Source organism: Pezoporus wallicus, unplaced genomic scaffold (genome assembly GCF_028554395.1).
Source record: "Pezoporus wallicus isolate ANWC-B61680 ecotype Strahan unplaced genomic scaffold, APGP_CSIRO_Pwel_v1 contig_10810, whole genome shotgun sequence".
Classification (NCBI taxonomy): domain Eukaryota; kingdom Metazoa; phylum Chordata; class Aves; order Psittaciformes; family Psittacidae; genus Pezoporus; species Pezoporus wallicus.
This window is the reverse complement of record NW_026642731.1, coordinates 504,994-520,161: the sequence shown is the minus strand read 5'-3', so window position 1 is coordinate 520,161 and position 15,168 is coordinate 504,994. Positions and strand designations below refer to the sequence as shown.

General features: G+C 38.0%; 1 protein-coding gene across 6 annotated transcripts in view; it reads left to right on the top strand.

Moving 5' to 3' along the window:
- NCOA3 (nuclear receptor coactivator 3) overlaps positions 1-15,168 on the top strand; it is an 82,270-nt gene that overhangs the window by 58,344 nt on the left and 8,758 nt on the right. For all 6 annotated transcript variants that reach the window (XM_057432145.1, XM_057432148.1, XM_057432147.1 and 3 more), the window contains 14 exons: positions 73-180; positions 2,488-2,660; positions 3,025-3,125; positions 4,052-4,226; positions 4,776-4,964; positions 5,217-5,318; positions 6,097-6,237; positions 7,374-7,521; positions 8,415-8,803; positions 9,202-10,082; positions 11,465-11,600; positions 12,698-12,886; positions 13,394-13,633; positions 14,917-15,043. In XM_057432145.1, the coding sequence (XP_057288128.1) occupies positions 83-180; positions 2,488-2,660; positions 3,025-3,125; positions 4,052-4,226; positions 4,776-4,964; positions 5,217-5,318; positions 6,097-6,237; positions 7,374-7,521; positions 8,415-8,803; positions 9,202-10,082; positions 11,465-11,600; positions 12,698-12,886; positions 13,394-13,633; positions 14,917-15,043 (3,089 nt within the window). In that variant the 5' untranslated portion in view covers positions 73-82. The remainder of the gene's footprint in view (positions 1-72; positions 181-2,487; positions 2,661-3,024; positions 3,126-4,051; positions 4,227-4,775; positions 4,965-5,216; positions 5,319-6,096; positions 6,238-7,373; positions 7,522-8,414; positions 8,804-9,201; positions 10,083-11,464; positions 11,601-12,697; positions 12,887-13,393; positions 13,634-14,916; positions 15,044-15,168) is intronic.

The window sequence follows — 15,168 nt, the reverse complement described above, 5'->3', positions numbered from 1 at the left end:
AGGAAAGTTCTCTGCCTTTGGAATTGGTGTTTTCAGAGATGCATTCACAGTTTTTTATCTTATTGCCTTTAGTTGCTGATGCATGGTCAAGATGAGTGGATTAGGAGAAAACTCCTTGGATAGCTTGACCAATGAGTCAAGGAAGCGCAAGCAATTACCTTGTGATACACCAGGTGCAAGGTAGGTGTATATAGATCTTTCTCTCTTTTTTTAAATTTTTAAAATAAGTTTTTAAAAAGTAATTTTCAGGTTTTCTTTGCAATTTAGAATGAATTCCAACTAATTTGTTCAACTGAAAAATGCTCTAGGCTAATTTCTGTAGTGAACATACACAGCTTTACTAGTATGCATAGATCTGCCAAAACTGAACTCTGCTCTATAATTAGACTCTTGTGGAAATCCTGATAGGGTGAGCATATAAGGAATCACTGTTCAAAGTTGTGGTCGCAAGGCAAAAGAAGAAAAACTTCTTGCTTCACAGAAATGTCAAAGGCAGAATCTTCTATCTGGTGATTGAGTAATTACCAGTTTACTTCATGTTCCCTCAGTTCAGGTGGTTTGTGGTCAGTACAGCATACCGCAGTAGCTTGAGCTTTTTTTAACTTCCATTTCTCCAGATTAGTTCTTTCCAAGTTCCTCTGAAATTTTGGAGTTCTGTGCTGTCTTCCTGCCTCTCTGTCCTGGGTTCAGCAGTAGCAGTCATTTTTCTCCTTCTTAGTAGCTGGTGCAGTGCTGTGTTTTCAACTTTAGTCTGAGAACAGTGCTGATAACATGCCGATGTTTTTAGTTGTTGCTAGGTAATGCTTACTCCGATCAAGGACTTTTTTCAGTCTTGTGCTCTGCCAGGGAGGAGGGGAAACTGGGAGGAAGCAGGGACGGGACACCTGACCCAAACTAGCCAAAGGGGTATTCCATACCACAGCACGTCATGTCCAGTATATAAACTGGGGGGAGTTACCCAGAAAGCTGAGATTGCTGCTTGGGTCTGGCTGGGTCAGCGGGTGGTGAGCAATTGCATTGTGCATCACTTACGTTTATTGTTTTCTTTTTCTTTTCCCCTATTAGTTTTATATTCTCTCCCATTGTTATTTCCCTTATCATTATTATTATTGGTGGTAGTAGTGGTTTTGTGTTATACCTTAGTTACTGGACTGTTCTTAACCTGTGGGATTTACACTCTTTTGATTCTCCTTCCCATTCCTCTGGGAGGAGGAGGAAAGAAGAGGGGAGTGAGCAAGTGGCTGTGTGGTTCTGAGTTACTGGCTGGGCTTAAATCCTGACACCGTCACTCATCTCTGTCAGAAATTGTTATCTGAAGGACTCGGTTTTCTGTCCCCCTTCAACCTTATTGCTCTCCACCACATGTTACTGTTTCATGTTCTTGTTCTCACAGAGTATTAACCTCTCTTAAATTTGTCTTCAGATTCACCAAATACCATGCGTCATGTGTACTCATATATCTCCCTTCATATATGTCCTCACTGTCCCATGCTTATTACCTCCATCATGCAACAGACCATGTATGAGGTCCTCAGATTCTCCCACTGTTATCCCAGTGTCTCTTTGTGAATGCCCTTTATTCCAATTGCTCTTTCTCCAGTGTTTGTCCATTCAGGAATTCTGGTTTTCAGGTTGTCACCCTTCGCAAGCTTTATCAGTTGTTCAAGCCCCTGCTTTGTCATGTATTTGTTTTCTCCAGTATTGGTCCATCCATACTCCCCTAACTCTTTCACTTGGTTTCTTCTTAAAGAATATGAATTCTTTTTTGATTCCCTCAGTGTGCCCATTTTTGCCTCCTTTCCTTTCTCCTGAGTTCTTCTTCTCCTACTCTTGGCATAGTCTGTGTATGACACTGTTCTCTCTGTTGATTTAGGCTGTAGATAGTGTCTTTACTTAGCACATTAACCTATGTAGGAAAATGGATTTCAGAGAGACTTTATCCAGCAACATTAGGTTGTCTGGGATCCTGCTTTTCTTGGATGTTGAGATGGCATTTTTGACCTGATGCCTAGAAACCTCTGAGGCATCACCTTCTGTAGTCATCTTGTCATCTCATGAGCAAACCAAGAATGTTAAAATCCTATTTCATTTAATAAATTATAAACAAATCTAAAGTGACTTTGAAGGTTAAAATACACTTTCTGTATGACTGTTAGAATTTTAGAACAGGGAATTGCTGTTTTCATGAAATTTGATGATAGAGTGATCACAAGGGGATTTTATGGATGAGTAGCTTTTTCTCACATCCCCTGATGATAAATTGGTACTTAAAATTCTTTAAAGAAAACCTAAAACACACCCCCCCCCCCAATCCCCCACTCCCCTCCTTCCCCCCCCCCCCTTCAGATTTGTGGTGGTTGGAAGAGTGACTACTACCTAAGCTTATGTAGGTAGGTGTTACATAAAGTATGTTAAAGTTTACAGAGTGAGTGCAGCTTTTGTATATGCTGGTATGTCAGTACATGAAACGATGTTTTTGGTTCCTAGCCTGACCTGCAGCAGTGAGAAGCGTCGGCGCGAGCAGGAAAGCAAATACATTGAAGAACTGGCTGAACTCATATCTGCTAATCTGAGTGACATTGACAATTTCAATGTTAAACCAGACAAATGTGCTATTTTAAAAGAAACCGTGAGACAGATTCGACAGATAAAAGAGCAAGGTACAATTCCCTTCTAAGCCAAAATAAATAATTAGCTTTCTTGTGATTCCTTTTCTAAAGCAACAGTAGTGATTTTACCATAGCATGTAACTGAGAATATCTTCATACTTTGACTTAAACCAGACCTTTATTATGTCTCACATAATTTTCTGTTTAAATAAGTATTTAGCATCATTTTCTCATTGGGGATATTGGCTCTAAAACTTTTTTCTAGTCTTAAGCAACTCACAATATATGAGACCTCCTCTCTCATTCGTGGTTGTGTTTTTGTTGTTGCCTTCACTCACACGCTTTCTAGAACCTGGCTTGTAATACTCTTCATGTGAAATGTTGCTTTAGTAAAAATGTGTCTTTTGGGTTTCAGGAAAAGCAGTTTCTAATGATGATGATGTTCAGAAAGCTGATGTATCCTCTACGGGTCAAGGAGTTATTGATAAGGATTCATTGGGACCTCTTTTATTACAGGCAAGTACAAATTAGGCCCTAGTAAATTTGCATGGAAACAGATATTTAAGGCAGGTGAAAATATTACAGTAAGGCCTGCAATCCTATAGAAATAAATAGTATGCAACTACTATACTGAACTGTGACTGAAGCATCAGGAATAAAAGCTATAATTTTTTCTAAATGTTGCTGAAATTCTCTGTAGAAGGAAAGAGAAGAAGAGCATTTGGCTTCTTCTCGTGTTCTTGTGTTTTACTTTCTCCAGCAATCATTAGCAAATTACTACTAAAGCAGTGCTTAGTAATACTAAAGAGTATTTTGCTTTTTTGGGGGGGGATAGGTATTATGAGGATTTGCAAAGACTAGAGGTTTGTGATGTGTATTGGAGTTTGTGTTTCTAAATTATGTCGTGTTTTAAACAAATGCTGCCATCAACTAAAATAACATTAGAATAACTGTAAGAAAAGGTACACAGCAGATACCTTTTCTTTGTGCCTAGAAAACCAATCCCAATGTCCATTAAAAAGCACTTTTGAAACTTAATTGTTTTACATAGACTCTCTTCTCTTATCTCGTCACTCACTGGTGGAAATGCCTTCATGCTCATGTCTCGCTACTTCTTTCTACTGAATTTCTTCCTGTTTCAGTTTGCCAGCTATTGAAATATTGTTAAAGATCCATTATCTTGTGTTCAAATAAAGCAAGAATGAAACAAGAAGGCTTGTTATCACTGTGAAAGAGCTCAAAGGAATAATGAATGAGCAAGTTAATTTTTAATATTGAAGTAATTCTTTACCAGACACAATTTTCCTCAGAGAAAAAAAAATTGAACTTCTGCTCAGCCCTTGGAAAGCATTGCATGTATTGCAGCTTGATGTTTCTAAACTAAATGATGTTCAGAATTAGATGGTGTGTCTTATATGTTGTGTTGTCATGTTAATATTTAGGCATTAGATGGTTTCCTGTTTGTTGTAAATCGAGACGGGAATATAGTATTTGTGTCAGAAAACGTCACACAGTATCTGCAATACAAACAAGAAGATTTGGTTAATACAAGTGTCTATGGTATCTTGCATGAAGAGGACCGGAAGGACTTTCTTAAAAACTTGCCTAAATCTTCAGGTAATAAAAGTTGACTTACTACACTGTTACTAGGCTGTTTGGAAACAACTGGAGGAGAAAAAATAATGGATAACCTTTCAAAACAAATAACTTGTACTAAGAATATTTGACTACAAAAATATGTTAATATTGAAAAATATTACTGTTGTCTTACTACAGGATACCGCCAGAAATAAATGTGCTGGAAATTCATGCTGTACTTTAGCCTTTGCGATTTGTTTACCTGTAACTTAAACCAAGGATACGAAAGGAATCTATTTCCTAATGCCACGAGACTAGCTGAGGGAACTGCTTGTTTTGTAAATACGTGAATGACTTTTCAGCTCTTCTTCAAGGGACTGAAATTGTCATTTAAGGGAAGAGGGTTTTTTATTTTCTTCTTGATACTCCTATTTTATACCAAGGTATTACACTGATGTTATATTGAGAAAGCATCTTAAAATAGTCTTTAATCTCTCTAATCTAGGAACAAGGTATCTAGATTAAGAAAAGTCAGTTATAAAATTATTTTATCTGAAAATCTTTATAAATTCTTTGTGTTCTTTGAAGTTAATGGAGTTGCTTGGACCAATGAAACACCCAGACAGAAGAGTCATACCTTCAATTGCCGAATGATGATGAAAACCTCTCATGATCTTTTGGAAGACATAGGCAGCCACCAGGACATACGTCAAAAATATGAAACAATGCAGTGTTTTGCTTTATCTCAGCCAAGAGCTATGATGGAAGAGGGGGAAGGTAGGAAATTTTATGGAATCAATGTGCACAAAAGAAATCTTTGAGTGAAGCTTTTTGGTATTTGTTGTGTCATGAAAGCTGTAGCTTCTGCAATCCATTTATATGTAAGCAGGAACAGAATGCAAAAGCTTCAGTTCTGATTGCCTATACTTCCATTTTAACAATCAAGGACACTTCAGCTATTTTATTGGATGCTTTAATAGAATAAACCAGGAGAGAAATGAAAGAAGAAACATTCTTTTTTAAATACAGATTTGCAGTCCTGTATGATTTGTGTGGCACGTCGTATCACAACTGCAGAAAGGGTGTTTCCAACAAATCCAGAGAGCTTTATTACAAGACATGATCTTTCAGGTGAGAAATATACCCAAGATGAAGGTAGGAAGGCATCTGGTTTTGTCCGTGTGCTCTTTTTCTAAATAAATCAAGTATGCCAATGAATTGTGTATCTGTAGTGACTATCAGAATTTGGACTGAGATCTCCCAACTCTTTTTTGCAATATACTGTGTTGCAGTGGGACACATTTTCTGTCTGTGTGCTAGCATGCTATTATTTGGCAGCTTAGTACAAAGCATTGCTTGTGTGTTAGCCTGGCAGTGTTTGAAATGGTTGTCATTGTGCTTTCCTTTACACATAAGAAATATTTTAAATCATAACTGAATGCTTGTATTTTTGTACAGCGCATGAGTTAATGCTTAAAGTGTTTTATGCAGTTTACAGTGAAAGAATATATTGTAGATGGGGCTTTTTCAGACGCCAGGTAGTGTTTATTGATGTTCATTTGTGGATGTAGTTGGTCAGGATTTTTGAAAATCTTACTGTATGCATCCTTTGGGTGCCTTGTAACCAAACACTAAAGCTACTGTTTTCTAAAGCTCTGGCATTAACCTGTGGGTGAGTAACTTCCTCTAACTCTAAATCCCTTTGAATATTGATGTTTTAACAAGCAGCATCATATTCTCATATGGCAGGTAATCTGTAAGTGTAACTTCTGCATATTCAAGATGTGGTGTTTGGCTCATGAACAATTAAAATGGTGAAATTGGAGCCTTCTGAAACATACCACATTCATACAAAAGGATTGGTGTAGACATAAGGAATTTAATGTGTGTATTTTCTCTCCTGTTACAGGCAAACTTGTCAACATTGATACAAACTCATTGCGGTCTTCCATGAGACCTGGCTTTGAAGATATAATCCGTAGGTGTATTCAGAGGTTCCTGTGCCATAATGATGGACAGTCTTGGTCAAACAAACGCCACTACCATGAAGGTGAAGATCCGTTTGGAGTGTTTGGTTGTACTGCTGCTGCTCCCTGTGCTTGCATTTTTTTCTGCAAAACAAAAATGCTGTATTCTGCCTGTGTTCTCTTTTTCCATATTTTTGTTCGTGTTAATTTCTGTGACTCATATTTACCAGCTGAGGGAGGATGTCCTCTTGAGAAATAGGAATTCTGGTGAAAGCTATTTTTTTTTTTCTAACGTGTCTCTACGGATAATTATCATGGAAAATATGAGATACATAATCTGAGAGCCCGAAACAAGTTGTTTTTCCACAGCCACATGTAATAATGAGTGACAGCTATACTTCTGTAATAGCATCTAATCCTTAATTATCTTTTAAATTGGTATTTTTGTTTAACATTAGTTTGATTTTAATTCATTTTAACTTTTGTTAAAGGATGGCTCACAAAAGTGATAGCAGTTGTGTTAAAGGCTATGATAACAGCCTTTTTCTTATTTAAGACGCAAGGGTTCAAAATACATTGTGTTCCAGTGTTATGTATTTTGTAATGCTAATTTGATAACCTTCATAGATAAAGTGAAGTACAGCCACTGTCTTCAGTAAGAAAGATGATATTTTTAAAGTTTTCTGATCTGTGATACTTTTGAAGGATTCACAAAGTAATTCAAGTAGAGGGGATATTAAATAAAGAGAAACTCATACTGGCAGAAAGTGGAGTTTCCATTCCATTGGAGGTTCTTCAATTTATCTGATTAAATAAACCCTAATTTAATCCAAAATTTGGAGCTCAGATTAAAAGCAATACTTTCCACATTTTTTTAATAAAGCAAAACTTTTAAACTTGAAAATACTTTCCCAAGGAGAAGCCATGGAAACCTGCTAAACTGGCATTGGGAGTGTGTTAACAAATGCAGAACTTTTTGTGCTGGGCATGCTGAGCACAATTTACTGCAACAGCAAAATAATCTTGTTTGTTTTTGTCTTTCCAAATTTAGGAGAAAACATGGAATACTTGCTTTTTCTGAGTATCTATCTTGGGTGTGTCTGGTTAATTATTTCTTATTTAGTATATCTTTACAAGATTGTGTCAATCAGTCTGCAGAGTGCATATTAGTAATATTGCTTTTTAAAATGTGAACCCTATTTGTGTATTTCCTTTGCAGCTTACACACAAGGTCATGCTGAAACACCGCTGTATCGGTTTTCTTTAGCAGATGGCACTATAGTGACAGCACAGACAAAAAGTAAACTATTTCGAAACCCTGTAACTAACGACCGCCATGGATTTGTCTCTACCCACTTTCTTCAAAGGTGAAATCAGTGCTATCTCTTTGTCGTTTAAGTATCATAGCTTTTTAAAACGTATCTGACCTTGAAGATACAAAAATATTTTACCTGATTAAGATTCAAGCAGAGGGGGAGTAACTTGGGAAGCAGAACTGCATAGCATACAAATAAATGTCACCCTAATACTGACGCTCCAACTTAACTGTGTGGCAGAAAGTCACAGTCAAAGAGAGGTTTTGCCTCAGTACCTACATAGAGCTTGTGTCATGTATTCGTTATTCTTTTGGGTTAACATTTATAATGGTGAAACACTGAAAATAGAAATGCTCAGTTAGATGCTTTATCTTACTCTTTTTAATTGCAGACCAATTAAAAAGACAACAGAACCCCCTCAGATGCATCATTGATGACTCAAAGTTAAATGTACCTTAAATAGCACTTCATGTGACCTGTTCTTGTTGATTGCAAGAATAATTGAAATGCCACTCTGGAGAGAATCTGTCTGCTTCTGGCATTAAAGTGCCTCCAGATGCTGAAAAATGAGTAGCTGAGATTGGTTAAGGCATCATTAGTGTGCACAGTAGAAAGGTGTCATGCCTTGACACAGGAAGGGAGTAGAAGGAAGATGTTTAAATTGATAAACCTGACTAATGGCTGTTGATGAAAGCCTTTTGAAGAGATACTGTGTGTACTTGTAACCCAAATCACCTAAAAGACCAAGCACTTCTGTAATGAATAAACGAGTGGTGAGTGGCATGGCTTAGTTCTGCTTCTGTGGAATATTGAATCTTCACTTGTCTTTTGAAAAAATATTTGTAAAATTGTTTAATTATGTTTTCTGTCTTTGTAGCACTTGATTCTGTATACGGTTTTAATTTGTTTTCTTGGGGTTTCTGGGTATATTGTTAAACTTACAGAGAACAAAATGGATATCGGCCAAATCCTAATTCAGTTGGCCAAAATGTCAGAACACCTGTGGCTGGAAACACGAATTCTGTTGGTGGTCTTATGAACATGTCACCTGGCCAAGGCATGCCAGTGCAGAGCAGGAGCTATGGTATGGGAGATCCCAGTGCTGTGGGTCAGCTCAACAACACTCGATATGGAGGCCCTGGTAATATGGTGCCTGGGAACTCTGGACCCGGACTGCAGTCCTCAGCTTACCAGAACAACAGTTACGGCTTAAATATAAGTAGCCCACCACATGGTAGTCCTGGTTTAACTTCCAACCAACAGAACCTAATGATATCTCCTAGGAATCGAGGGAGTCCAAAAATGAGTTCACACCAATTTTCTCCAGTTACAGGTATTTTATTTTTGCTATAATCTCTTTTATTAATCTCCCTTTCTTGGTTTTATCTGAATTCTATCTTTCATCCTTTTTAACAGTTCTGTATGACCTTGTATAACTAATGTAATGCTAAAAAATTATTTCAGAATCATAGTATCAAGGAATGGTTTGGGTTGGAAGGGACCTCAGAACTCATCCAGTTCCAACTCCCTGCCATGGACAGGGGCACCTTCCACAAGACTGGGTTGCTCAAAGCCCTGTCCAGCCTGGCCTTGAACACTGCCAGGGATGGGGCAGCCACAACTTCTCTGGGCAATAATTAACTCAGTGTGGCAGTTGTACATAGTCCAAAGGAAACGCAGATACAGACATTACTGTAGTCTAATAAGTTTGATCTCTGTCATGTGATACAGGTATGCACTCTCCAATGGGATCTGCCAGCAACACCGGCACCAGCACTTTCTCCAGCAGTTCTCTTAGTGCTCTTCAAGCCATTAGTGAGGGTGTTGGAAATTCTCTTTTATCAACGTTGTCTTCACCGGGTCCAAAATTGGATAATTCCCCAAACATGAGCATAGCTCCGCAAAGTAAAACAAGCACCCAGGACTCCAAAAGCCCTTCTGGTTTGTACTGTGAACAAAACCAAGTGGAAAGTTCCATCTGCCACTCAAACAGCAGGGATCTCCTTAGTGAAAAAGATAGTAAAGAGGGAAATCTGGAGGCATCTGAAAGTCAAAGAGGACCATCTGAAAGCAAAGGGCATAAAAAACTGCTTCAGCTTCTCACGTGCTCCTCAGAGGAAAGAGGGCATTCTACAGCATCAAACTCCCCTTTAGACTCAAACTGTAAAGAATCTTCTACCAGTGTTACCAGTCCTTCAGGAGTTTCTTCATCAACATCTGGAGGGGTGTCTTCCTCCTCAAACATGCATACGTCCCTCCTGCAGGAGAAGCATCGGATTTTGCATAAACTGTTGCAGAATGGTAATTCTCCTGCAGAAGTAGCCAAGATTACAGCTGAAGCTACTGGTAAAGACACGTATCATGATACTAGTAATACAGGCCCCTGTGGAGAAGGCACTGTCAAACAGGAGCAACTGAGCCCAAAGAAGAAGGAAAACAACGCTTTACTAAGATACCTGTTAGATAAAGATGACGTTAAAGATCCACTTTCCAAGGAGTTGAAGCCTAAAGTAGAAAATGTAGATAATAAAATGGGACAATGCAGTAGTTCTACAATTCCTACTTCTAGTCAAGAAAAAGAGACAAAAATAAAAGCAGAGCCAGTGGAGGAGGTACAGTATAATGTAACATGAGGGTAGCGAGCAAACCAGTAATTTCTTATTACAGTGAATGGATAAATACAGAATACTTTAGTAAGTGTGTGTAAGCATTTCTAAGAAAGTTCTGTGCAAATGGTGTGAAACTATACACTCTGGTTTGATTGTAACTGAAAAAGCACAGGGTATATATATAAACAAATGTGCCCTGTCAGCCCTGGACTGTATGACTAAGGTAGCATATATTTACAAATTATTCTTTAAAATCAGATCCTTAACACCTGCTGTTTCACATAACACATGTTTATTTTCATGGCTTAATAGGATATGGAGCTGTAACTGCTTCTGTAATCAGTAGGCAATACAGTAGCAAAAGGTGAAACATGATTTCATGTTGAAAGTACAAACAATACACAAAAATGTGTAATAGTTACTATAGTCATAGATCGGTTCGAGTTCATTCACTGGTTTTACCACCCTTTTTTTCCTGAAGTGAAGGAAAATGTTGTCCCAAATTCTTACATATTCAGCATTTAGGTAAATGCATGTATATTTATTTGTTTCTGTATTTCTAGAGTTGCAATTCTAAGAAATGTCATGATACAGCAAACAATACCACCATGGAGCAACTCCCCCAAAAGCAGGAGTACACTTGCTAGGCACAGCTGTTCTTCAAATTATAATATGTATATAATAATTCTTTTGTATTTAGTTCCTAAGTCAACATTTGGAACAGCTTCAAAGTACATAACACTAGTCAGTATGGCAGGGTTTACTGAAAACATGCTGGTATCTTAGAACTTGGATTTCCCAAGTCAGTAATAACTATGCAAATAAATACTGCACAATTTTTATATTAGCTAATGGCTGACTATAAATGAAACACTTAATAACATTTATTGAGTACCACTGATGCAAAAGTCACTAACTCCTCTGTAATCATACTCGATGCATGGTTTCAGTCCTTGCTCCTGAGATCTAAAATTAACGTGTTCAGAGAAGCATGTTTAGTGACAAAACAAATCCACTATATATGCAAAACAAATCCACAAATCTTCTGTTAAGAGGATGCATTTGTGACATTGTTTGCTCCCCTCAGTGTTTTTATCTTTGTAATTTGTGATGACCAAACTGTTTATATTCAGAGGTGCCTTGTTTTATTTATGTGTACCTCCAGTTTCTCCTAATTCTCAAAATCAGCCAAGCAAAATAATCTTAAAAATGTAGCTAAATGATATCCAAAGTTCTCTGGAAATTGCAAGACAGCTCAAGGTACTGTCATTGAACTGAAACACTCATCTCCCAGTTATCTTTTAAGATTAGCAAGGAGCTAAATAAGAGCTGAAGGATAGCCGCATGATGGTAAATAACCTTGGTATTTTACTGCATCTTTTCAGATGAACGGAGACTTGGATAATTTGGATGCAATTCTAGGTGATCTGACTAGTTCAGAGTTTTACAATAATGCCATGTCTGCAAATGGAACTAACCTTGGAACAAAGCAAGCCTTATTTCAAGGAAATGCCTCATTGGGTAAGGAAATTAATATTACTTTGGGTTTAAATTTAGAGTTTTCTTCTTGCCTGATGTAAACATAATACATCCTCAAATCTTTAGGGAGTACTTTCTTGATCTTCTTTATCTTCAAGGACAAATGTCATGCAAAAAGGCTATGTTTCATAGGCTATGAAACACAGTGTATATACATTACATATAGTGTAATGATGTATCGTCCTACTGTCTTGCAGCACTCATCTACTATAGACACAACGAATAGCATTAACTTCAGTTCCTTGTTTTATGTTTTTTTTCTGAGTTTGCCTGACAAAGATTTCTCAAAGACATTAGGATAAACATTTTTTGAGTTTTTGATTGCCCACTTATGCTGTTCGAAAACACTTGTGGCCTGTAAATTCTGATGAGTATTCCTCAACATTGAGAGGAATGCCCTTGCCGAGTAGGAAGCTGAATAGGAGGGAATGATAACCTTGCCAGAGCAGTGTCATTGCAGTTGTCACTTCCTTTCATAATGTTGGTCATCTCTTGATTGAATAGGGCAGTAGATTGCTGAGGTAACCTAAGGAGGTGAAACATGGATAATGAAAAATGTGAAAACAGGTACATGAATACATAAAGCTACTGCAGCTTTTGGGTGTGGAGCGCAGTGATTTCTGTGTTAATTAGCCACTGCTCAGGGACATGTTGTGTCTTGATTCAGCCTGTTCCAGACAGAAGCATTTGACTTGTTTCTGTCTCTGTCTCTTCTGTTATCCCAAGGCTGGGCATCCCACTCGTATCTATAGTTATTTTTCTCTCTGTCTCTTTCTCAAGGAGTTTGTAGTACTAGTGTGTTTCAAAATGTTAAAACCATGCTTCATTACAGAGCTTAATTTAAAATGCACCTTTTTATGTCTAGAGCCAAAGGGAACTGCATTTGGCTTTTCCTGTAAAAGGTCCTAACTATGCACTTGAAGTATGATTTGTGTAGTAAGAACATCAAATACAGAAGCTCTTCCTGGCTTTTTTAAGGTCAAATATCTGTGCCCATAAATGGATCAGACTTATTTAAGTTATTAATGGTACTTTCTATTCAAAACATAGTTGCATGCATTTTTTTACTACTTTAACAGGTATGAGGAGTCCCCAGGCTATGCAGGCCACCCGCCCGCCTTTCAGCAGAGCCATGTCTTTAGACAGTCCTGTGGGCTCCAGTGTTCCAGTGAGGAACATCAATGCATTCTCCATGTTACAAAAGCAAAATTTGATGGGTGGAAGTCCAAGAATGATGGAAAACCAGGAAAATTTTGGAGCAAATATGGGTTTGTTGCTCATGTACAAATTGCTTGTGTCATTGTAAAGGAAGAAGCTTTTGTGTAAAAAGGTTGCAGGATTATAATGCGAATTTTGGTCAAAAGAAACCTTAAAGAATAATACTTTTACCATAAGTATTATAAATACTAGCCCTAGCTAAAATTTGAAGAACTGTCCACTAGCTGTGTAGTATTACCAGTACTTTACTTTCAGTTGGTAGTTATTTTATACTATTTTGAGTTTTGTATTGAACATACATTTTTAATATATAGAAGGCAAGAACAGGTCACAATGGCAGCCATTAATATTTTAAAGTAGATTAATACAATTGTTTGATGCTTTAGAACTTGGCAGAGTAAGCTTGAGATTCTTTTGTAGGAGTTCAGTGAATTGCTCTGTTGTTGGCAGGTGTCCTTGTTGGTAAAACAAACCCAACCCCCCTTAAAATAGATGAAATCCGAAGTATGTAATGTACTGTAGTTGAAAATTATTGTATTTTCTGTTCTTCATTACAGTAAGTGCTCCTAATAGGAATGTAGTGATGAATCAGCATCAGTCAGGAGACTGGGGTTTGCCAAACTCGAAGGTGAACAGATTGGACCCTACAAATTCTGCTTCGATGTTGAGAGCAGGACCTGAGTTCAGCACGGCCCTTCCCAGACCCACGATGGGTGCCTCTATGCCGGGGCTGCCTGTTCGCTCCAACAGTGTGCCTGGCACAAGACCAATGCTGCAGCAGCAAATGATTCACATGCGTAAGTTCCTCACGTTGTACTGTCCTGGTTAACACAGACTCATTAGTTTTGTAGTAAGCATTCATCATCAAGAATCTGTTTGGGTTTGGACAAACAGTAGCTTTTCAGCAAAGGCCTTTGAGGCAAAGGTTGTTCCTGTTCCCAGACTGGGACATGTAATGACTTTTTGGTGGTCTTTTTGTTTTCTTCTAGTGATATCTGTGTGTTTCATACAGAGATGGTTCATGCCATGTGTGATTATATTTGAAGATACTACAATCCTGATTAATTTATTGTGTTTGACATAGATGTTTTTCTGATGTTGACTTCATGGTAATCAGGGTTTTAAAGCTTTGAGTATTTCAAAATTCTTCTCACATGGAGTATCCAGATTTTGATACAAACCCACACTGAAATACAGATTCTCTCTTAAATATTCACGTTTAATAGGAGAAGATAAGCTGCATGTCTAAAATAGGAAGAGTCTTACAGTCTATGTTTTTTTCCTGTTTTATCATTATAACAGCAGTCTAGCCTGGAGCTGAAGTTGTCCTGTCTGTTGTGCCACTGCCAGCATGCCCCAAAAGGGCCAAAATAGAGGGTGGCATTCCTTTTTAATATTCCGATCACAGAAGGCTACCAGGGCTGGTACCAGTTCTCTTAGGCAGACTTGCTATTTCAATGTGACAGGTGGATGCAAGGCTAAATCAGGAAGAAATTTGTGCAGTCCTGACTGATTCAGAATCCCTCAACTTCACTTCCTAGAAACTGTTATTGCTGGAGATTTCTCCAAATATTGGGAAATAATGTGATGACAAGCTGTCCTGGGTAGTGCTGTTTGTCTCTGTCTAGGTAGCAGGAAGATCATACTACTGAAGAGCAAATTACTATGTACCTTGTGATTATTTCAATGTTCTCTATTCTGGAATTTAAAATGCCAGATGTTGATGTCACTAGGACAATGTGTATTTGCTAGTGCCCAGATTTCATTGGCCAGAAACCCCATTTTCTTTGGATGTAAAGTTGCTGTATCCATCAAGTTCCTATTTAAGGGCTGAAGGATTCTGCACTAGCAGGGTAGTAGCTTTAGATCCACACTGTCATATTTAAATCTGTGGTTGATGTATTCCTGAAATTATCCTGAGTGTGAGTTTAGTGTGTATACACTTGAAAACATGCTAAAGGGAAGCTTGTGAAGCTGTTTGACAGTTTGTGTGATCGTCCATCACAGTGCTTTATGTGAACACTGGGAGAGCAAGATGACACCTTTTGCTTTTAAAACCCACACACATTTTATCTCACAGGGCCAAATGAGATGAACGTTGGCATGGGGGGGAATCCATATGGACAGCCAGGACCATCTAACCAACCAGGAGCATGGCCCGACAGCATGCTTTCCATGGAGCAAGCATCGCGGGGTTCACAAAACAGGTAGAATCGGGGAGAGTTTTAAGATAAGTTTAAATACAACTGTTCACTGTCTGAATTTAAGACCTAGAAAAAAGAAAATTACATAGCATTGTCCTGGGTTCAGCAGTAGCAGTCATTTTTCTCCT